This window comes from Chelonia mydas, chromosome 2, assembly GCF_015237465.2.
Source record: "Chelonia mydas isolate rCheMyd1 chromosome 2, rCheMyd1.pri.v2, whole genome shotgun sequence".
In the NCBI taxonomy this organism is placed as follows: Eukaryota; Metazoa; Chordata; order Testudines; family Cheloniidae; genus Chelonia; species Chelonia mydas.
This window is the reverse complement of record NC_057850.1, coordinates 92,824,029-92,848,122: the sequence shown is the minus strand read 5'-3', so window position 1 is coordinate 92,848,122 and position 24,094 is coordinate 92,824,029. Positions and strand designations below refer to the sequence as shown.

General features: G+C 41.1%; 2 protein-coding genes across 3 annotated transcripts in view; one reads left to right on the top strand and one right to left on the bottom strand.

Annotated features, from left to right (window-relative positions):
• Positions 1-13,508, bottom strand: part of LOC122464278 — a 20,403-nt gene extending 6,895 nt beyond the window's left edge. Inside the window, exons 1-2 of the mRNA XM_043538823.1 lie at positions 13,504-13,508; positions 11,789-12,523 (exon numbers count right to left, since the gene is read on the bottom strand). Of these exons, the coding sequence (XP_043394758.1) occupies positions 11,789-12,523; positions 13,504-13,508 (740 nt within the window). The remainder of the gene's footprint in view (positions 1-11,788; positions 12,524-13,503) is intronic.
• DSEL (dermatan sulfate epimerase like) lies at positions 11,676-24,094 on the top strand. Of its 2 annotated transcripts, none has more exons than XM_027829008.3 (2): positions 11,676-12,565; positions 13,409-24,094. In XM_027829008.3, the coding sequence occupies exon 2, from the start codon at positions 14,375-14,377 to the stop codon at positions 18,023-18,025; it is 3,651 nt and encodes a 1,216-aa protein (XP_027684809.2). In that variant the 5' UTR covers positions 11,676-12,565; positions 13,409-14,374; the 3' UTR covers positions 18,026-24,094. The 2 variants fall into 2 exon arrangements, with proteins under 2 accessions (XP_027684809.2, XP_043395858.1); XM_043539923.1 differs by lacking the exon at positions 11,676-12,565 and adding an exon at positions 12,683-13,204.

Here is a 24,094-nt window from a genome sequence, read left to right as displayed (position 1 = left end):
AACCCAGTCTTTTTAAATCTAATTGAAAAGGCAGCCTACTTAATAAAAATGGGATTTTCATAGGTTCCAGTCTATTTTCTACTAAACAGCTTGGCTGAATCCAAATCCTGATTTTTCCATGATCTGGAATTTTAGTGCTAGGAGACTTCCTGAGGTCACTTGACAAAACCATCCAGCCTAAATCAAGTAGAGACTCGTCAATACATTGATTCGTTTAGAACCATATTTTCAAAAGACCCGTCTTTTGTCTGTACACAAACCCACATTGAGAGATAGACATCAGATTGTTAGGGTCTCAGTAATAGAATTTACAGGCACATATATGAGTAAATATTCAAGTTTTGTATCTCCCAAAGAGAGAAACCTCAAAAATGCAACCTTTAGAGTGATGCAGAGTTTATTGGAGATTACTGTTGTGGCTTATAAACCACATGGTCATGTTCCCCTTTTATTTTCAACACATCAAAATTTCAGAGTTAGTCACTACATTTTGGGAGGGGACAACAGTAAGTTTCTAGTTCTCTTCCTGGGAAAGATAGCCTTGAAAACATAAAGGAATCATTAGGTTTAAAATGTACCACCAGTTTTCCCCAAAGTCTACTGTTGATGCATGATCTCCTCCCTCTAGCATGGGGCTGATTTTTGGAATCTGTGAAATACATGATCAAAAGTCATTCCATTTCTAGGATGCACCCACAGCAACGTGTGACCATGCGGGCAGTGTAGTCTAAACTCTTGATATTGACCTTAGGCCACCAAAACTCCTGGCAGCCAGCCAAAATGAACCGACAACACTGAAGAGCAGCCAACATGGCCTCTGGCATCTTTGTATAAGAAGTACTAAGCACAGTACTAAGGTGACTTCTGGATTCTGATCCTCACTCTGACTTGCTCTGTGACCGTAGTTAAATTACTTAACCTTTTTGCCTTCATTTCCTCATGTGAGTTGTGTGGTAATTAACTAGTTAATGTTTGTGAAGGTTTTGTAAGAGTTAAAATTGGCCAGAATACACATACAACATATTTAGAAAACTCTCTTCAAATATTTTTGTTAAAAGTTTGAAATGAATACAGTGAGTTCTTATGAAAAAGGCACTATCTTCCTGCAGGACAGTACATCAGGACAATATACATGTAATTATACATTTATGGCAGCATTTTGACACCCTTGCTAATGTGGAAAAGCACTTTATTCTGCATGTAATGCCATCAAAACCAGTTGCGAAGTAAGGCACTATTCAGTATGAGTAAAGTTAGAAAAATTTGGCCCTTACTGTTTGTAAAAGCACTTGAGAGCTTTAGATAAGACAAGCTAAGTGGTCTATCAATTCAAAGTATTACATTCTGCAAGCTACAATTTCCCATTTCATCCCTAGAAATGTGCAAATTACAATGGGATAATGAGAATAGTAATGCATGCCTCTGCTGCCTACGTAGAATTTAAGACCAGAAGAGACAACCAGATCCTCTAGACCAGGGATCGGCAACCTTTAGCACGCGGCCCACCAGGGTAAGGTCCCTGGTGGGCCGGGCCAGGTTGTTTACCTGACGCGTCTGCAGGTTCGGTTGATCGCAGATCCCACTGGCCGTCGTTCACCATCCCAGGCCAATGAGGGCTGTGGGAAGCAGCACGGGCCGAGGGATGTGCTGGCTGCCGCTTCCTGCCAGGGGGTTTACCCTGGAGGGCCACGTGCCAAAGGTTGCTGATCCCCGCTCTAGACCAATGGTGGGCAACCTGCGGCCCACGCCATTTCCCACAGCTCCCATTGGCCAGGAAAGGTGAACCGTGGGCAGTAGAAGCTGCGGGTGGCTGTGCAAATGTAAACAAACTGTATAGCAGCCTACCAGCGGATTACCCTGATGGGCCGCAAGTTGCCCACCACAGACTCATCTCCTGTGTATCTCAGGCCACCAATACTCACCCAGCACCCATATACTAAACATACAAGCAAAATTAGACCAAAGTGTTACAGCCCCTAGGAGACTAGACTATCATGTGCCACAGGCTGAGCATAGGGGGGACAAGGTGTACCAATGTCCAAGACCCCTGTAATGTCTTGGACAAAACAGTGTAGTTCAAGATTATCTTTGTACTCAGTGTTATGATGTAATTGCTCTCTTTCTGCGATCCCATTGTCTAGCAAATGCCCTCTGAGAATATTCCCTATTGTTGGAATCTGCTTTTCTCTCTGAAGTTAAAATATTAACCCTGACCTCTGACTGCCTAACAGTTAAGAACTTCACACTACTATTTGGTAATGAAAAGTCACCAGGCGTGTGGCCCCCATGTGTACTGGCATTTAGGTCCAGATCCAAATCTCACTGAAGTCAATGGAAAGACTTGAAATGTCAGGGCATACATTTGTAAGAATGGTGATATGCTGAGAATATGTGGGTTTCATGAACTGAATAGAGGAACTGCCATACCAGACCAGAAGGGTAAATAGGATCAGTCCTTTAGCACATCGTCTTTACTTACCATCCATGTGTAAAATGATGCTTGCTCTACAATTACATAAAACTTAGAGGGTCTGGGACTATAGGTGTTGAGATTCTCTCAGGACCAAACTAGCACATATTTGAAAATGTATGTGTAGCCCCACCATGAATTCATAGTCTGTTTCAGAGATTGACACCTGATGTGTTTATCATGATTTTCTCTAGTAGAATCAGTTCCAAGAAATTCATAGACAAGGGTGGCACTGATACAAGGAAGAGGAGGTGTGCTTGCTGCATTTCTTTTTTTTTTCTTCCACTCCCCCCCCCTTTTTTTGGTATGATTAAACCATCTGCCTGTTACTCTTCACACAGCAGCATGCAAGGATCAGTCAATAATCAGCTAAAACAGTAATAGGCAAGGTAGGATGTTCACCCATTTCTAAAAATACTTGTTCAAAATATTTTTAGGATTTGTTTTTCTTCTCCATTTAGTGGTGAGTCTGCACAGTGAGAATTTGATACTTCTGCTAGGATAGACTTCTGTGCTCACCATTTGTCACATTATGAACTTCACACTCTGATATATTAACCTGCTGAAAATCTCCTTCAGTATTGCACAGCAGCATCTTCAACAATGATAAACTACCTTCACTTATGACATTTGCTGTGTTTGATAAAATGTTACATGAAGTAGATATGAACAGTTTCTTTTCCCTCATGTGTAGTGTATATGACAGTCAAGAAAGATTTTAAATCATATACTGCTTCCACCCAGCTAACACTCAGGCCTTTAGCATATGATCAGTCTGTTCTTTTGATGTAACATTTGTAATTCAATACCCTTCTGCAAGCTTTGTTGGGTAGAGTCTTTGTGAAATGAAAAAAAAAATAGAATTCTTCTCCAGCTTGCTTATGCAGTTTCAAATAAGCTCAGTTAAATTAATCCAGTAATAATAAAATTAGTTGTTTTCTAGCCGTTCTTTGATTGGTAATTAGAAAAATATTCAAAACAGCATCATCAGATGTTCTGCTCTGTTCTACATACTCCACAGTGATTACACTTTTCCTTGGCCATTGTATTGCTACTTGACCCTTAAAAAATCCATCTCTGACATCAATCTTTTATACTCTGCATATTTTTCCTTTTAAAAAAATTCCAGCTTTCCCTAGTATTTATCAGCAACCCTGATAACTGATTCATCCCTCCCTCTCCCCAAAAAAACAAAACCCTTTCTTGGTTAATAATGTGATTCTTTTGTTCCTCTTATACAAGCACCAAATGTCTCTGACTGCTTTGTTTATCTTCTATATTAATATAGCAAACATGAAGTCATCCGTGTCAACACCTTCATCATTTACTAATATATTTTAAGTCCTTTTTTGACACTGGCAAATATTTTGTTGCGGGCCAACTGATTCTTATCCCCCTCCTCACTTCCATCTGTTAGCATTTGGCCTGTACTCAAGCAGGATCACAACACTAGCCTATTCAAGATCTTTCAGATGGCTGATTTTGGTATCAGTGCTGGGCGCTATCTCTGAAGCAGTACACCTGAACAAATCTCTGATGACTCATTATTTCTTATATTAAAACACTAAAATGATGGCAAGGGCAATCTTCTGTTTCAGTAAAATCTCATTTTCTCATTTTGTAAAACACGTGTCTTTCCTGCTGGCAGCCATAAAGTAGCTTGTTTTTTACCCTGTACCAAGTCATGAGGAATACTTTAAAATGTCACAATATAACACAGGTCATTGACCGTTTCCCAGCACTCTTCTATAAATAGGTCTCAGAAAGGAAGATTGTTAACAATTACTGGTTCTGAAAATGACCTTGACTTTTACTGACGCCATCCCACTAACAGCAACAGAATGGCAGCACAATTCTTAAACTCATTTTAACCAAAGAAGTTGGTTATTATTAGGACTAGTACTGCTGATTACTTTAATCTGACTCTTCCAAAATTTGAGACACTACAAGTCTGTTGGACTCTCTTGTCCCCATCTGCGTAAACTGAAAACTATTAATATAAAAGTAACCTGATCCCAAGACTTTATTGTGATGATTTTTCAGATCAGCTCTCCCTCTTTATTTTTAAGTTCTTCCTCTACAGTAAAGCTTTTAACCTAGTGGCCACCATTTTCTGGAGGGTCCTCACTTAGCATTGCTCATTAGTCCTCAAAGAGTCCGATTAGACTCTCAATAATAATATTTCCATTGATTTCAATGAAAGTTGGACTAAGCCTCAGATGTCTACTTAGATCATTATATCAACACCTAATTTGAGGCTTGACTGTGGCTTACATGAGTGCACCTGGTGAGAAAGTGCAAGAAACCTCCCTTGTATGTCTGGTCAGCCACAACTGCCGCGCTGTGATCAGGGGAGAAAAGGGGCTGTGCTCTTCCTCTGGATTCATGGCATCTCAAAGGTTGGGAATACTGCACATGGAGTGTAACCACATGAAATGTCATGTGGCTCTTGGCATGCTGCCCCTGTGCATGAGGAGCATGGTGCTTGAGGAATTCAGACTTCACTACAAGAACAATGGTTGCCAGTGCAAAATCCTAAGCTAGATAGCATATCTTGAGGGTGGTACAAAGCCTCACTGCTCCTGGAGGAGCTATGTTTCAATGGAAAAGTTGAGCCTTTGGTGACCATGTTGGGCATTCAACAATTTATTTTCAGTGATCACACTTCTGAAGGCACCTCATGTTGCATAGTTCAATCAGCAGGTCACAAGTCCCCTGGAGCATAGTATCTGTAAGAGGCATTTGGGCCATCATTCCCCACATCTTCTGAGCTTCTGCAAGCATCTCCATATGCTCATGCTTCTGCAGTTTTTCTCTCTTTGGATGGCAAGTAGCTTAGCTGGTGCAAAGCCACTCCTTAAACATCATCCTACTGCAAACATACAGAGACTCCCCTGCATTAAATCACACTGGCCCTGCTGTCATTAACTAAAGGAAGTTGCACCTCTATGACTTCAAAAGCCTATTGAATGGAAGAAAAGGTGCAGTAGGGAAGAAAGTAAGTGCAGCTGTGATTGTATGGGGGATAGTGGGCATTGGGAATATTCCAAAGGGTTTAGGCTTTCATTTACAAGCCCAAGCTTTGAAAGGAAGCTCCACAATCTGTGGGATTAGCCTGTAGCTCTCAAAACATCTGCTGGTTTGGAGGGCTATGGCTCATGCCTGCTTCCTATGGGACCAATACCTGCCCCTATTCACGTTCCTCCATTAGCACTCTATCATATGGCAGCCATTCTGTAACTTCACAGTCACAGAACTTTCTGCCTATCTTTGACCATTCTGTAGATATTTCTGAGAGGAGGACACAAGCCACCCATAATCAGACAGTTTTTTTCTTTTAAAGTCATGTCCAGGGGGTGTACCCTACAGTTTAGGATGATGCCAGATCATTGTTTGAAAAGTGCATTTTTTCCCCAATTTTTGAGCTTTAAGTAATGTCCAAAATTGGAGTTTTTCAGGGCTCTCTCTTGTATATACTGTAATCATTAATGTATGTCATGTGCATTACTCACTACAGCAGGGAATGGCAACCTTTGCCACGCGGCCGCTAGGGTAAGCCCCTGGTGGGCTGGGCCAGTTTGTTTACCTGCTGTGTCCACAGGTTTGGCCGATCGTGGTTCCCACTGGCCGCATTTCGCCGCTCCAAGCCAATGGGGGCTGCGGGAAGTGGTGGCCAGCACATCCCTCAGCCCGCGCCACTTCTTGCAGCCCCCATTGGCCTGGAGCGGTGAACTGCAGCCAGTAGGAGCTGCGATCAGCTGAACCTGCAGACGTGGCAGGTAAACAAACCGGCCCGGCCTGTCAGGGGGCTTACCCTGCTGGGCCACGTGCCAAAGGTTGCCAATCCCTGCACTACAGTATAGTAGTATAGAATGTAATGAGTAATGTCTTTGTAATGTTACCTAGTGCACTTTACTGTAGTGCTGGTTCAGACAGGACAATATTAAAGTGCACTGGGGAACCTTTAGCATGCAGTAGCAGAGTCTACACAGACCAAACAATGCGCAACACAGTAGCGCACTATAGAAATCACACCCCAATAGTCCACATTACTGTTTCCCGGAGACAAGCCCTTAGATACAAGTAACAATTTCCAGTGTTGAGTGGATACTTTTCTTTTGTGAAACCTAGAACTTTTTTCAGTGCACATTGATTTAAAACCAAAAATCAAAAGCCCTACAATAGATTCATAGATACTAAGGTCAGAAGGGACCATTATGATCATCTAGTCTGACCTTCTGCACAATGCAGGCCACAGAATTTCACCCACCCACTCCTGCAAAAAACCTCACACCTATGTCTGAGCTATTGAAGTCCTCAAATCGTGGTTTAAAGACTTCAAGGAGCAGAATCCTCCAGCAAGTGACCCGTGCCCCATGCTACAGAGGAAGGTGAAAAACCTCCAGGGCCTCTTCCAATCTGCCCTGGAGGAAAATTCCTTCCCGACACGAAATATGGCGATCAGCTAAACCCTGAGCATATGGGCAAGATTCATCAGCCAGATACTACAGAAAATTCTTTCCTGGGTAACTCGGATCCCACCCCATCTAATATCCCATCACAGGCCATTGGGCCTATTTACCATGAATATTTAATTACCAAAACCATGTTATCCCATCATACCATCTCCTCCATAAACTTATCAAGTTTAATTTTAAAGCCAGATAGATCTTTTGCTCCCACTGCTTCCCTTGGAAGGCTATTCCAAAACTTCACTCCTCTGATGGTTAGAAACCTTCCTCTAATTTCAAGTCTAAACTTCCTGGTGGCTAGTTTATATCCATTTGTTCTTGTGTCCACATTGGTACTGAGCTTAAATAATTCTTCTCCCTCTCCGCTATTTATCCCTCTGATATATTTATAGAGAGCAATCATATCTCCCCTCAACCTTCTTTTAGTTAGGCTAAACAAGCCAAGCTCCTTGAGTCTCCTTTCATAAGACAAGTTTTCCATTCCTCGGATCATCCTAGTAGCCCTTCTCTGTACCAGTTCCAGTTTGAATTCATCCTTCTTAAACATGGGAGACCAGAACTGCACACAGTATTCCAGGTGAGGTCTCACCAGTGCCTTGTATAACGGTACTAAAACCTCCTGGAAATACCTCTCCTGATGCATCCCAAGACCGCATTAGCTTTTTTCACAGCCATATCACATTGGCAGCTCATAGTCATCCTATGATCAACCAGTACTCCAAGGTCCTTCTCCTCCTCCGTTACTTCTAATTGATGCATCCCCAGCTTATAACTAAAATTCTTGTTATTAATCCCTAAATGCATGACCTTACACTTCTCACTATTAAATTTCATCCTATTACTATTACTCCAGTTTACAAGTTCATCCAGGTCCTCCTGTATGATATCCCTGTCCTTCTCTAAATTGGCAATACTTGCCAGCTTTGTATCATCCGCAAACTTTATTAGCACACACCCACTTTTTGTGCCAAGGTCAGTAATAAAAAGATTGGTCCCAAAACCGATCCTTGATGAACTCCACTGGTAACTCCCTCCAGCCTGACAGTTCACCTTTCAGTAGAACCCGTTGTAGTCTCCCCTTTAACCAATTCCTTATCCACCTTTCAATTTTCCTATTGATCCCCATCTTTTCCAATAAGTTTCCAGGTGGCACGGAATCAAATGCCTTACTGAAATCTAGGTAAATTAGATCCACTGCATTTCCTTTGTCTAAAAAATCTTACTTTCTCAAAGAAGGAGATCAGGTTGGTTTGGCACGATCTACCTTTTGTAAAACCATAGTTTACTTCATTTAACGTTTTCTCCAGAATGCAGGCCAAGTGGCATTATAAATTCATCTATTCTTTTCAAGATTAGATGGTTATGCAGTGAAGTGCTTTGTTTTTAAATGCATTGCTTAAGAAATATTCAAGCATAAAACTATATTGACTAAAATATCATGGGGAAAAAAGAAAAAATGAAGGAGGACATAAGCTATGCCTGGGACAGGTGGTGACTCATGCTCAATGTGATTAAAACACTTTCCCTCTGAGGTACAGTATATAAATACAGTGATTAGTAACATTTCAAAAGATCTCACTCCTTCTCTTTTCTTTCTGTTCAGCACTTAAAATTAAAGGAACAGCTTTTTATTAAACCAGGCAGTTATAAATATGGACCCTAACGTCCTAAGCAAGAATCCAAACTGCAAACCAAATCAGGGACCTGATTATATTTCTGTTATTACCAATGGTCCACAGTAGTTCACTGGGAGCCAGGCTGGGCACAGAATAGATTCCATTGGCTTATTTTTGTCTGAGTGCCCATGAATAGGTTGAGGGGTAGGCATTTTCCACTTCAGAAAGGCACTCAAGAACAAGACCCCAGAGCTAAAACTGACCAGGAGCCATTCCAGTGCATCCTAGAAATAGGTCTTCAATGTAGAAAATATTACAAAGAAGGGTTAGACTAATCCAATACTTAGTGGTATACAGGTACTTCTCTGGTGGCCCCTTAATTTCTGCAACATGTAAGCTTTTATTTTAATGGTAACAACCTTTATGGTTGTGAAAAAAGCACTTTTTCTGTGTAACAAGTTAATTACATTTAAAATTAGGCTATCAAATTAAAAGTGAACTCATTGACTATGCTTAGCATTATTGTTAGTGCATAATTCATACCTGCACTATTTGTACAACGCTGGTATAAAAGGTGAAATACTATTAAAATGTTAACTGTTTTACATTAAGAATTAAAACACAAGCACATACATTGCTGCATTCTTTATTTCTAATTAAATAACAAATTATCTTTGTTTCATAATGCACCAAATTGTGAGAGGGCCAAATCACTACTGAATAACACAGATTAAAAAAAAATCAGAAAATAGATTATTTATAAAAGAATAGTGTATTGTGGAGAACTACATTTTTGTATGCAGATCGTATGTAACATACTAGTTTATGTTGTGTACTGTCCTGTATTGAAATGACATGCTCTCATATATCACCTTGTAATTACATTGCCCTCTGTTGACTTGCTGGAAAACATAAGCTCTACTATTGCTAAATTGATATTGCAAGAGATAGAAACCTGTGATTTTTGGAGCAGCAGATAAGTTCTGCTTCTGAATACGCATTTGCTGATAATCTTGGTGTCCTTATATTGGTGCATATTCTCTGATAAATATAAAGAGTAGACTTGTTCTATAGTTTCATTGTAGCCTCTACCTGTCTGTATCCAATGGTTGTTTCTTGTCTTATACCGTACGTAGAATGTAAACTCTTTATGGCATGGATCACCCTATTTTTCTGTTTGTGTAGCACCGAGCACAATAAGGTCCTGGCCTATGCCTAGGGCTCCTATGTGCTATAGTAATACAAATAATAATACTAACCTGAACTGATGGAACCTGATCTGCCTGAGGTGCAAACAAGATAGAGACAATGGATTAAAGAGGTACAGTATTCCCCCATCATCTCCTTTGAGTGTTGAGTCTGAGTCTGAAGTGTAAAGTCAATGCAATTATCCCCATTGTTAACTATTTCACTGTTCCTTATTTTAGGGCAGGCAAGCAGCTGCTCTGGGCTTGTAGGAGGAGTTTGAGACTGTCAATGTGTGACACTTTGTTTGCATGAAATTGTAGTTTGTACTGACTTCACTGGTGCTTTTTATGTAGCCTGTTATAAAACTAGACAAATATCTAGATGAGTTGATATATTCCTTGGAAGACCTCTGTGTACCACTGATATAGATACATAACTCCTTAACTATTATGCATACGTGCCTCTCACAGTGGTTACAATGACCAGTAGAGACCTTAGATGTCACAAGTTAGGGTATTATTATGAATGTATCTGACTCAGTGGGTCATGTAAAACTCTATGCACCTCCTGTGCCCTTTGCCAGCTTGGCATCAACAGGTCCCTAGGTCACAGAGTTAAATCCTAGCTTCACTGCAGACAATGAAAGTTTAGCCATTGACTTAAGGAGTTATGTACCCAGAAGTTACCTACTACAGGACAGGCCCAACAAAGAAAATAAAAGAACGCCACTAGCCATCACCTTCAGCCTCCAACTAAAACCTCTCCAGCACATCATCAAGGATCTACAACCTATCCTGAAGGATGACCCATCACTCTCACAGATCTTGGGAGACAGGCCAGTCCTTGCTTACAGACAGCCCCCCAACCTGAAGCAAATACTCACCAGCAACCACATACCACACAACAAAAACACAAACCCAGGAACCTATCCTTGCAGCTAAGCCCATTGCCAACTGTTTCCACATATCTATTCAGGGGACACTATCATAGGGCCTAATCACATCAGCCACAATATCAGAGGCTCATTCACCTGCACATCTACCAATGTGATATATGCCATCATGTGCCAGCAATGCCCCTCTGCCATGTACATTAGCCAAACCGACAGTCTCTACGTAAAAGAATAAATGGACACAAATCAGACGTCAAGAATTATAACATTCAAAAACCAGTCAGAGAACACTTCAATCTCTCTGGTCACTCGATTACAGACCTAAAAGTTGCAATTCTTCAACAAAAAAACTTCAGAAACAGACTCCAATGAGAGACTTCTGAACTGGAATTAATTTGAAAACTGGACACCATTACATTAGGCTTGAATAAAGACTGGGAGTGGATGTGTCATTACACAAAGTAAAAATATTTCCCCATGTTTATTTCCCTCCCCCTACCCCACTGTTCCTCACATGTTCTTATCAATTGCTGGAAATGGCCTACCTTGATTATCACTACAAAAGGTTTTTTACAAAAGGTTTTTTTTCTCTCCTGCTGGTAACAGCTCACCTTACCTGATCACTCTCGTTACAGTGTGTACGGTAACACCCATTGTTTCATGTTCTCTGTGTATTTAAAATCTCCCCACTGTATCTTCCACTGCATGCATCCGAAGAAGTGAGCTGTAGCTCACGAAAGTTTATGCTCAAATAAATCTGTTAGTCTCTAAGATGCCACAAGTCCTCCTTTTCTTTTTATGTATCTATCCTGAAAATGATGATCTTATGACAGGTAACCAGAAGGTTGCATATCTCAGGCTCCTTCCAAGCAGGAGCTAACAGCTGTTTATCTCTCTGTCTACTAACTTGACCATCTGATTTGCTCCTAACTCCCTCAGTGTCCCCAATTCATACCCCCAACTTCCCTCCCTCCTCCAGAGCCCCTTCCCACCCACCCATCTTTTTGCCCTTCCCTCCACCCACAATCTGCCCCTCCACCCACTCAGCTCCTTATCCCCCCAGCATCCCTGTCCCTCCTTCCCCACGCCCCGTCCCTCCCGCTGGACTGGGGCTCTCGGGGCAAGGTAAAGGCAGGGGCTCTGCACGCACCCTTCGCACGTGCTCCTTCGGGCCGCCGGGGGAGCTGGAGCAGAAGCCGAGCAAGAGCAGGACGGGCTGTGAGCCGGCTTAGCTCCGCCCGCTTTGGCAACGCTGCCGCCGCGCTGCCTCCCTCTCACTCCTCTCCGCAGCTGCCTCTCGACTCCCAGCCCCAGCGGCTGGGCTGCACAGCGAGGCGCAGGGGCGGCCGTGCCCAGCGGCTTGGGAGGCAGAAGAGGAGGCTCCGCTCTGGAGACAGGCGCGGGCTCGCCCGCAGCAGCAGCAGCTAGAACCGCTCCCCCAGGCAAAAGGGCTTTGCAGCCCGCCGCAGGGGTAGCTAACTCTTCTGGGGAGTATTGCTGTGGTTTCTCCCTCCCGGACCCCCGCCCTCTCTCCCCGCGTCCGGCGATTATTCTATAGCACTGGCTGCCCCCCGCCCCGGCCCGCTTGATCGCTCTGGGGAGCAGTTTGAAACTATTGGAGAGAGCGAGCGAGCGCGATCTGCCGGCACTTGTAATGGTCTTTATGAACCACCACCAGAAGTCAGTCCCCGCGTTGGTGAAGGGGGCGGGCCCCCTGGCCCCGTTGCGGGGCCGAGCTGTCTGACAAGTAGCTGAAGTTCCCTCGGTCCTGTCTGAAGTTGAGATCTCAGAGCAAAGCACACGGAAAAGAGCCGAGGACGACGCTGCAGCCTGCTGTTTTCTTTTCAGCACTTTTCTCCGCTCTTCTGCCCCAAGCTCCGGTGCTCTGTCCGCATGGAGCGGGACACTGACGAGAGAGGCTGCTAAGGTAAGCTGATGGCCTTGTATTTTAAAACCTGCATAAGTGCAAAAAGAGGAGAGCTGGGGAGGATTTTGTCGCAGAAGTAGCGTGAGAGGTCAGCTGAGACTATCCCTGATGCGTTTAACGTATGTGCAGTTTGCAACCGAAACTTGTTAAGTTGTCCAAACCCAACATAAGCAAAAGGAGAAATTCTGCTGTGCACTAATTGGTTCATAGCGCCCTCTGATGGCTTCAGTCAAATATACACTATGTGGCCACACTGGTAAGGAGTATACAGTGCATATGGAGTAATAACCAACTTTTGATATATGTTCTCTTAAGGAGAAGAGCCCTAGGAAAAACAGCCTTCACCCTTAGAAGCAGAGCATCTAGTATATGTGCTTGTATGATTTAGGTTCTGTAGAAATAAAGGGTTGAGAAACTTGGGAAAATTTTAATATCTTAACTTTTTTTTAAGTGATCAGGAGAATATACAGACACATACTGGAACGGCTGTTTGGAAGGAAAGCCCATTCTTTCTTTCTAACGGAGTATTACAATTGCATTAGTTCACGTGAACTCTGCTAATGTAAAAAGATAAAATAATTTCTCAGGCCTTGCAGTTTCAGACAACTTGGAAAAAGTAAAAATAAAATAGAAACTCAGGTAATGAGTTAATTCTGTTTTGATCCTGAAGCTAATTTAGTGAGCAGACTTTGACAAGCTTGTTCTTTTATTGCTCCTTTATAGCCTTAGCATTTACTGTAGATGAGAACCTGGAAATTCTTTGTGATGCATTTTAAATATTTGTAGAATATATTTTTAGATGTATACTACATCAGAGAACTTTTTTTTTTTTTGTTTCCACAGAAAGGATCAAATATGCAAAGCCAACAGAAAACGGAAACAGCTCTTTTGGTGGAAAAACACTGGCTTTGTGCCCCGTCCAAATGTTTTACTTTTACTTCATGATGGGAAGAGTAGAATCATCAGAACCATTGAGACATAGGGTGGATTTCACTAGTTGAAGATGAAATGAAGATAAATAGAAAATGACATGAGAGCATATTGTGTATTTTATGAGTATTCATCCAAACAAACCTTCCACAAATAGACATGAACAGGAATTAGAAATGCTATGTATTTTTCCAGAGAGAGAGAGGCTAATGGAGAAATTTTGTTGTTTTCCTCCCCGATTTTCACCCTCTCAAGCCTATGAAGAAGAAAATTTTGTATACAAATGAGAGAACAGGAAGGCTAAGGAGAGTAAATTTAACATCTGAGTCTATTGTAGAAAGTACTGAGCATTTCTACTTCAGCAAAAACAAAACATTGTTCTGAATAGCTGTTATGATTTCATCATCAGTGCAGTTTTTTCCTACTCTAGGAATGGCATTTTATCAGAGTGTGAGGGGGAAAGATTTTTGTGTGAATTCAGTTATTTTAAATTCAAGTTTTGGGGTCTTTTGCTTTTCAGCAAAAAAGATACTACGTTTTTTAGTCCCTTGAGTTGTGTAATCAGACTGTGTTTCACATGGAAAACGTAGCGACTTTTCCTTCCCTTTAGTTTTATGTGTTATGCTTTACCATTGTAGCTGTGCAAAGGACAGACAGACAAGGCACCTGTGGTTCAACTTTTCAGAAATCCTTTGTTTTGTTTTCCGTACTGTACTTCAGATTGCAAATAGGCTGAGCAGCGAGTCTATCTTATTCTTTTCTTTTTAAGCAGAAATGCCTTAAACGTACACTGTTATATTAGCTGGATCAACATTTAACATCTGAACACTGTGTTTTGTAAAGATGTTTGCTTGAAGGGAAGGAACTGTCTAATGGATCATGGCTCTTATGTTTACAGTACATATTTTATTCCTAGGGTTAGCGATGTTTGCTCTCTCCACTTTTGAAGACTCTGTGAGCAATTACTCTGACTGGGTGACTTTCACAGAAAATATGGATCAGTATGAGAAACAGAAACTGCAAGATTTCAGTGCCGACGAGAAGCTGAAAAAAGCTGTTCTTCATCCAAGCTTATATTTTGATGCTGAAGATATCCAAGCACTGAGGCAAAAGTCTCGTACAAGCCACTTACATCTGTTCAGAGCTATCAGAGGTGCAGTGACGGTTATGCTGTCCAACCCATCATACTACCTACCTCCACCCAAGCATGCTGATTTTGCTGCAAAGTGGAATGAGATTTATGGTAACAATCTGCCTCCCTTAGCTTTTTATTGTTTGCTATGCCCGGAAGATAAAGCTGCCTTTGATTTTGTTCTAGAATACATGGACAGAATGGCTGGCTACAAAGACTGGCTGGTTGAGAATGCTCCAGGAGATGAAGTGCCACTTGGCCACTCCTTAACAGGTTTTGCCACTGCTTTTGACTTCTTATATAGCTCACTGGATAACATCAGAAGACAAAAATATCTAAAGAAGATATGGGTTGTGAGTGAGGAAATGTATGAATATTCAAAAGTCCGCTCATGGGGAAAGCAACTTCTCCATAACCACCAAGCCACTAATATGCTAGCACTGCTCACAGGTGCCCTGGTTACTGGGGTGGACAAAAAGTCTCAGACAAACATTTGGAAACATGCTGTGGTTGATGTGATGGAAAAAACCATGTTTCTGCTCAATCACATTGTAGATGGCTCTTTGGATGAAGGAGTAGCTTATGGCAGTTACACAGCTAAGTCAGTAACCCAGTATGTTTTCCTGGCCCAGCGCCATTTTGGTATTAATAACCTAGAAAACAATTGGCTGAAAATGCACTTTTGGTTTTATTATTCCACATTGTTACCAGGTTATCGGAGGACTGTGGGCATAGCAGATTCTAATTATAACTGGTTTTATGGCCCTGAAAGCCAGTTGGTTTTCCTGGATAAATTTGTAATGAAGAATGGAGCTGGCAATTGGCTGGCACAACAGATTAGAAAGCACAGGCCCAAGGATGGCCCAATGGTGCCATCCACTGCACAAAGGTGGAGCACCCTTCACACTGAATACATCTGGTATGCTGCAGAACTAACTCCCCAACCTCCCCCTGACTATGGCACTGCTAAGATGCATGTGTTTCCTAACTGGGGGGTTGTTACTTATGGGGCTGGGTTGCCAAATACTCAGACCAACACCTTTGTGTCTTTTAAATCTGGAAAGCTTGGTGGCCGTGCAGTCTATGACATAGTTCACTTTCAGCCATATTCCTGGATTGATGGGTGGAGGAGTTTTAATCCAGGGCATGAACATCCAGATCAGAACTCCTTTACTTTTGCCCCCAATGGACAGGTGTTTGTATCCGAGGCCCTGTATGGACCCAAGTTCAGCCACTTGAATAATGTACTGGTGTTTGCTCCATCTCCTACAAGTCAGTGTAATCAACCTTGGGAGGGACAACTTGGGGAGTGTGCACAGTGGCTTAAGTGGATTGGTGATGAGGTTGGAGACTCAGCTGGGGAGATTATAACAGCCTCTCAGTATGGGGAGATGATGTTTGTGAGTGGTGAGGCAGCATCTGCCTACTCTTCTGCAATGAAACTGAAAAGCGTGTATCGTGCTTTGCTACTCCTAAATGCTCAGACATTGCTAGTAGTAGACCATATTGAGAAGGAGAAAGACTCTCCTCTCAGCTCTGTCAGTGCCTTCTTTCATAATCTTGACATTGATTTTAAATATATACCCTATAAGTTTATGAACAAATATAGTGGAGCCATGATGGATGTGTGGGATGCTCACTACAAGATGTTTTGGTTTGATCATCATGGGAGTAGTCCTGTTGCCAGGATACAAGAGGCAGAGCAAGCGGCAGAGTTCAAAAAGCGGTGGACTCAGTTCATAAACGTCACCTTTCCTATGAAAACCACTGTTACAAGAATCGCATATGTGTTCTATGGACCATATGTTAATGTTTCTAACTGCAGATTCATAGATGATTCCAAATATGGAGTTCAAATTTTTCTAAACGTCAACAACAGTGAAAATATTGTCTCCATTGTGACTGAATATCACAGTCTGAGGACAAGGTTCAATTATTTGGGATTTGGTGGCTTTGCCAAGGTAGCTGATCAAAACAAAGTTATCAAATTTGGTTTAGGCACTGAAGCTGTACGAGAGCAGATAACAAATAATAGAGCAATTTTCCCATTTGGATTCAAAATAAATATAATAGCAGGATTAGTTTTGGGCATTAGTTTGGTAATACTGGCTTTTCAGTGGCGGTTTTACATTTCCTTCAGCAAACTGTTGCGCTGGATACTAATACTGGTTATCACACTGTGGTTCATTGAACTGGTGGATGTATGGAGCACTTGCACTCAGCCTATCTGTGCAAAATGGAGCAGTGACATCATAAATGTAGACCCCGATACAGGCAATACAGCCAAACAGTTAGAAGGAAACCCTGTTGTTTTGCCAGATGTTGTAATTACCTCACTTCCCAGTTCTGGGGCAGACATTTTAAAGCAACTTTTTTTTAACAGCAGTGATTTCATATACATCAGGATCCCTACAACTTACCTTGATATCCCTGAAACTGAATTTGAAATGGACTCATTCGTAGATGCATGTGAATGGAAGGCATCTGATATCCAAAGTGGCCGTTTCCGTCTACTCCGAGGCTGGCTCCAATCCCTAGTCCAAGATACAAAACTTCATTTACAAAATATTCATTTACATGAAGCCAGCAGAAGTAAATTAGCTCAGCATCCTCCCTTAAGTAAGGATAAAAAGAGAAGATCCAGAAAGAAAGAGTCTCTGTCAGAACAAAGAAGCACAACAAGAGGAAGATTAGACAAAGATGCTGAATACATTAGGGAACTGAGGAGACACCTTGCCTATTATCCAAGTGCACGTCCTGTGCTTAGTTTAAGTAGTGGAAGCTGGACATTAAAGCTTCCTTTCTTTCAAGAAATCATAGGTCCCTCAATGAGGGCATTGTATGTAGTAAGGGACCCTCGGGCATGGATCTACTCAATGTTGTATAAAAGTAAACCAAGCCTTTACTCCTTGAAAAATGTTCCACAGCACTTAGCTATGCTGTTTAAAGTGGAAGGCGGGAAAGAAAAGTGTGGTTTAAATTCAGGCTATGCCTTTGAATATGAATCACTGAGGGAGGAACTCTTGGATTCTAGGTCAAATGCAGTTTCTGTGCTGTCCCATTTGTGGCTAGCAAACACAGCAGCAGCGCTGCGAGTAAACGGGGATCTGCTGCAGGCAAATTATCAGCTGGTCAAGTTTGAAGATATTGTGAGCTCTCCTCAGAAGACAGCTGAAGCAATTTATGCTTTCCTTGGTATTCCTCTGTCTCCTGCTAGCTTAAACCAAATATTGTTTGCCACCTCCACCAATCTTTTCTACCTTCCTTATGAAGGTGAAATATCACCAACTAGTATTCATGCCTGGGAACAAAATATGCCTATTGAAGAAGTTAGACTGATTGAGGACATCTGCTGTACCTTGATGGACCGCTTAGGATACCCAAAGTTTACAGTTTAAGTGCTGCAGGTCAGCAGTAGTTTGCACTAATGATCCCCAACTCCTCATTGTGTGAATAAGAATTAGAGAAGTTTGTTTATTCTTGTAAAATGTGTGTACAGTCTGTTACATGCAGAAAGATTTATTTAAAAAAACAGATATTTGTTCTAGCCGGATTTTAAAAAAAACAAAAACTTATAACTACTTTTGCTGCCTTTCAAATAAAGCTGTGTGAACCTTTACAAATCTGCCAGCTGGGGAATGGATAGGTCAAGGGATTGGTAATAAACTATGGAGCCTTGCACTTCCAGGTGAACAATTTGACTCCAGCCCAAGTGGGTAGTTGCCCAAAGTAGTTACCATCTGATGACTGTTTGGTAGACTACATGAAATGAGTTTGTGGTCTCAGCCCAGTTCGTAATGGCAGTGCCCTTGGGATCAGATTTGCAGGTATATTCTGTCCACTTGCTACTCCAATGGCGCAAAGTAGCCATACACTCAGTAAAACGGGGGTCTAAATCTGTTGTTCATCACTTGAGTTGGTGTACTGGTAAATCTGGCTCCTTATTAGCAGTCTCAGCAGACAGGCCAAGGACTGACGAGGCATAGAAACTGAATGACATGTGATATGGTTCCTCCACATCAGAACTGAGGCACTTTGGTACGGTTTTATGAGAATGAGTTCTTGCTGTAACCATTCTGTAGGTAAAGAGAAGACTTCAGTCTCCAGTTCCATCAATCTGGCACCTTCTGTGAGCACTAAATGAACTTTGGGGATGGGGGGAGAGGGGAACCATCACAAGAAATCCACAAAACCCCATAAATCTATCAGTTAAATATTAGCTGGGAGGTTTCTAAAGAATCCTGTGAAACTCCGACACTGTTCCACCATGATAAACTGCCCCTGGATTTTCAAAGCTGCTAATGCCCTCGCTGCTGATGCTACTGCTCTGTGCAGCTCCTCTTGCCTAAGAGAAGCTGAAGGAACTTCCTCTTTCTGAATAAGACTCCTCCATGTTTCTTCGTTTGTTGTAACAGATTATGGAGTCTCTTCTCTTTTTAACTGACCATTGTGCATAACTCTCACTAATTCCAGTGGCAAAGGTGTAGGAGTTCCTGTCAATGCAAACATTTGATGTCGTCATCTTCAGTGGTAATATATTAATATCTGGATCAGGTGGGAATGTAGTGATTAGAGCCCAAATAAATCTCCAGACCTGTGTTTCATTGAGAGATGATTAGCTTTTCTGTATATTGGATCTGCCAGCAACATTTTATGGCTGGTCAAGGTTGCTCTTTGTGTTGAGTCACTTCAAAGACGTTTCTCTCACCTACTCCAAGCTTGGATGACAATCTCAGTAATTTTTTTCCGACATCTGATTATTTTAAAATATGATCCTGATTTCTTTAAATCTGCACTGAAATGTCACATTGATTTGGAAATAAACACCCTTTGTTGGGTGAATATTTGCTTTTGGTAATATCTTTGTCATGCTGCTCTTGTGGTTGTTCCTTGAGCCATTTTTTTTTCTTTTCACAATGTTCTTTTTAAAAAAAAAAGACAATGTTGAAAGTCTCCTAATTTATCTTACTCAGCGTTCTTTTGAAATGCACACATACTGTAAATGTCTGTAGATGTGTAAATCAAACTATAGATTATGTCGGAGACATCTGCTTCCTTTACCAAATGTTTGGGGTTTTTTTCCCCCGTTACAAATGAAGTTGTCATGAAATGTGCTTAGTTTTGTTTGTAGGAGCTGGAATCAGAGTTTTGTGCTATTATATTGAAATATAACACTAGAGTAATTACCATAGATTTGGGTGACAAGCATTAGGCAATGTCAAGATGTAATGAGTTTCTCTCTACAGATTGCAATCCTCTTGCTGATGTTTAATATTAACATCTTGCTGATGTTCTCCCCTTTTTCTTGCTGTCCCTCCCCCCCCACACACACCCATACAGATTTTTGCACCCTCTGCATCATTTTGTGATCTCTTTTTCTGACCTAGATAAAAGTGACTCTTTCTCAGCCATTCATTATTATGTCAAAATGTGCCTCTAGTGTGATAAAGCTGTTGATATGTTGCAGTCTCACTAACCATAATTTGGCTGTCACTTTCCTTTGATTATAATAGGATCTCGGAGTTGCTTTTTCCCTTCTTTCCTGGGACTTACATCTGGCTAGGTAGAATGTCATGTTAAAAGAAATATTAAAGTTTGTTAATGTACACTAACATGTCAGTGAAATTTTGGATCCCGACTATCATTCTCTCAAATCAGTTTTTTTTTTCTCTCTCTCTGTTATCAGTCATATGTAAAATTGTTGCCAACACCATTGCTTTTATTTGACAGACTAAGTCAGAACATTTGCTTGTCTTCCCAGGATTTATGATCTTGAATCAGAACAAATAGAAAGGCTTTCCTCTGTCATCTGTTTTAGGACTGCTCAAAGTAAGACTCAGGATTGACTGCATTTTGGGGGAAGTAGGAAAGAATATAAAAATCTCTTCTTGATAGTGCTGCATGAAAGGCTACAAATAGATTTTTAAACCAGCTCTTTTTGAGGGGCTGAGGTGAAAAGGGGTACACTCATGTATCAATAGGTCGTCCCTGAGGCTTTCAGCGTATGGGGTTATCTCATGCCTTTTGGCCGATAGTACATGTCACTACTATAATTTATTCTGGCATACACAAGATTTAGGACCTAGTTATCCGCTGTCTTGCATCTTCTGAAATTAAAGCAACTATAATGTGCTCCCGTTCAGGTTTGGTAATGTTTTATACCCCTTCGTACAGATGTAATTGACTCCACTAGGTGCACGACTGGGGAGAATTAGATTCTTTGTTCCCAGATCTTTTTTGGAAAGAGAATTATATCAAAAGCACAAATATTAAAAGAAAAAAATGAATCTAGAGAAAGTAATGACTGAAAGCTATAGTCCTAAAGTTTCAAAATTCTAATTTCATGCATTATGGGAGCTTAAGATAAAACAATATCATATATTCTAAGGAAACTGACCACCTGGTGCTTTTGCTTCAAAACTGCTAACAAAGAACCCTATGATAGAGAACATTTCTACTTGCTGGGAAGGAAAGAGCATATGTCAACTAAACCACAGAGGACTATGTATAAAAGTAGCTTATGGGACTGGATTAATCTCACAAAAGGAAAGAATATCAGAGCAACTGAGGCTCTGTAGTGTTGTGGGGGCCTAATTTCTATAGTACACTTAACACAAACAAGAATCCAGAAATCCCAGGACAGCAGATTTGAATTTTTATTTTTTTAGTCTGTATAAAATTAAAATATTACTAAAAATGCAGGGTCCCAGAGCTTCATACAAATCCTATTCAAACCTGCTTTTGCATGTATCATGCCTCCATTGTCCAGTGGGTTCACCAATTTTGCAGTCCAGTCATACAAAAAATATCCATTGACTTCAAGTTGTGTGACCTGTGAATGAAAAGAGTGCAGGATCAAAGTGTAATCAAATGTGTCTAAATTTATGTGAAGTCACCTGCATAACAGTTTATGGATTTTGGTAGCATTTTGGAAACTGCACACTATAATTAGAGCCGGTTTGGAAAAAAAAAAAGTCTGTCAGTTTTTTGTTTTAACAGAAAATAGCTTTTCAACGCAGTGGAAATGTTCATTCAAAAATACCTGTTTTCATGAGATAAATGAGTTTTTAATCAGAAAACCTTAAACTGAAAACAAAATACCGGTTTGACAAAAACATGAAAAATTGTTTTGAACAAAGTTGATAACTCCCCCGCCCCTCCATTTTTGTCTAAATTTGGACAAAAATCAGGAGAAAAATTCCAGTCAGCTCTCCCTACAATTCAAATGTGCATTCAGTTGGCTCTCAGACTCTGTTCTGTTGCCTCTGTATAACTCTGCTGAAACATAGCCAAGTTGCATTGGTGTAAGTGAAAGCAAAACTTGGCCCACTGTTTGACCAAGTGTTCCAAAATTAGGCTTCCAGGCTTTGACAGCTGCCCTATCTTTTAATCATTCTGTTATGCCCAGGGACAGATGAGAAGATGGAAAAATAATAAGGTACATCAATCTATTGTTTTAGGTTGAAGAAATCAATACTTTGAAAATTATCTTTTAATTAACAGCTATTTATAAGTAAAATAAGCTGTGGGAGGCCTGAAATCTGATAGTATGGCAACTCTCCAGCTACTTTTAATTTAAAATAGATCTGCTGTTAAATTTTAAACGATTTCTGAGTTAGTTACATAACTCCATGACCACAATAAGTACTTGTCAGAGGATATGTCTATGCTGTTGCTGGGAGTGTGCCTCCCAGCCCAGATAGGAAGAGACACTTTAGCTTACCTCCAGATAGTATGCTAAAAATAGGAGTATGAACATTGCGGTGTGAATTAGCCACCCACGTCCAAGCCTGGCTGACCCCCTGGATGCAAGCTCAGGTGACTAACCCAAGCTGCCACCCTTACTACAATATCCACGCTGTTATTTTTAGCATGCTATCTCAAGCTGAGTTAGCATGTATTTGTTTATCTTGGCTGGGAGGCATACTCTCAGCTGCAGTGTAGACATACCAAGCGGGTCTCTCAATCAAATGAACATTGAATGCCTTTGTACTGAAATTCTAGGCTAGAACCCTCAATGTATAAAAATCTAAGTTAACAGGCAGGGCAAGCAGAGAGCTGGAAAAATATGTACACTAGTTAGGAGAATGCCCACTGCAAACCCATATCTGAGACCTGTGTGTATGTTTCATTTAGGAATTAATAGAAGGAGGTATTACGGGAAGTAGGACTAGATAATCCAGGGGATTGGTAATGGATAGGAACCTTTCTTTGGTATGTCACTGGTTTGAGTCTAGCTCTAGGTCATTACAGACCTATGGTCATTACCATATTGACCAAATCCTGTTGACTTACCCATACAAGTAGTGCCATTGACTTCAGTGGAGGTACATGGATGAGGAAGGTGAGTGGGATTTACACAGACTGTATCAGGATTCAATGCCAAGACTATAACAGGGTTCAAAAAAGAACTGGATAAATTCATGGAAGTGAGGTCCATCAATGGCTATGAGCCAGGATGGGCAGGGATGGTGTCCCTAGCCTCTGTTTGCCAGAAGCTGGGAATGGGCAACAGGGGTGGATCACTTGGTCACCTGTTCTGTTCATTCCCTCTGGGGCTCCTGGCATTCGCCACTGTTGGAAGACAGGATACTGGGCTAGAAGGACCTGTGGTCTGACCCAGTGTGGCCGTTCTTACGTAGTTAAATGAGTTGGTGGACTCAGTATTGTTACTGACAGTTCGTGATCACATTACGAAAACCACCATCACAACTGGCATCCTTATTAATAGCCTCAATATTTTTCCACTGGCAGATCATGGATACAGGACTTCAGTACCCTGCTATCATTCTGGCACCTTTCACTAGTACTAACATTCAAATGCTCATCCAAACCAACCTCAGTCCTTTAAGATGCCACTTTTGCAGAAAATAATGAATTTTTGAAAATTTAACCTGGGTCAAATTTCAATATTTCCATGTATAAATGTATTCAGCTTCCATAAAGATAAAGACTTTTTCCACAGAAATAAATTTTACTCATTATAAACAGTCTTTTACTTTCACTCATGCACAGACAGCCAAAAAAAAAAAAAAAGTAAGGTGAAAACTTTTGTCAAAATGACATTGACGCAGACATGAGATTTCACCTACTGTAATGATAACTTATTTCCACGGTTCTATTCATGGATCAGATTGAATTTTCATTTTAAACAGAAAATTTTAATATTTCACTATTTATTGCCTTGAGACGATGTGACAAATGACATCCAGGAGACAGCTGGATCCTTCGGGGACTATAAGTTATTTCTAATATTATGGTCTTGTTACTGTGATTTTCTTGGTTAATATGATCAGGTGTAACCTTTTGAAATTCTGCAGTATCTGTACTCAAAACATTTGTCTTAGGCAATTCATGATCAAGGGTAAAAGTACGGTCCCGATATATTTGGCAAACACGTAAAGAGCACTTGTGTGAGTGACCTGTTTGTTGTTATATTTGGAAGTAAACTTAAAGTATTTTTGTAA

Bases quoted from the DNA above. Each gene is read 5' to 3' on its own strand.
- DSEL (XM_027829008.3), top strand. From the start codon at position 14,375: ATGGCTCTTATGTTTACAGTACATATTTTATTCCTAGGGTTAGCGATG.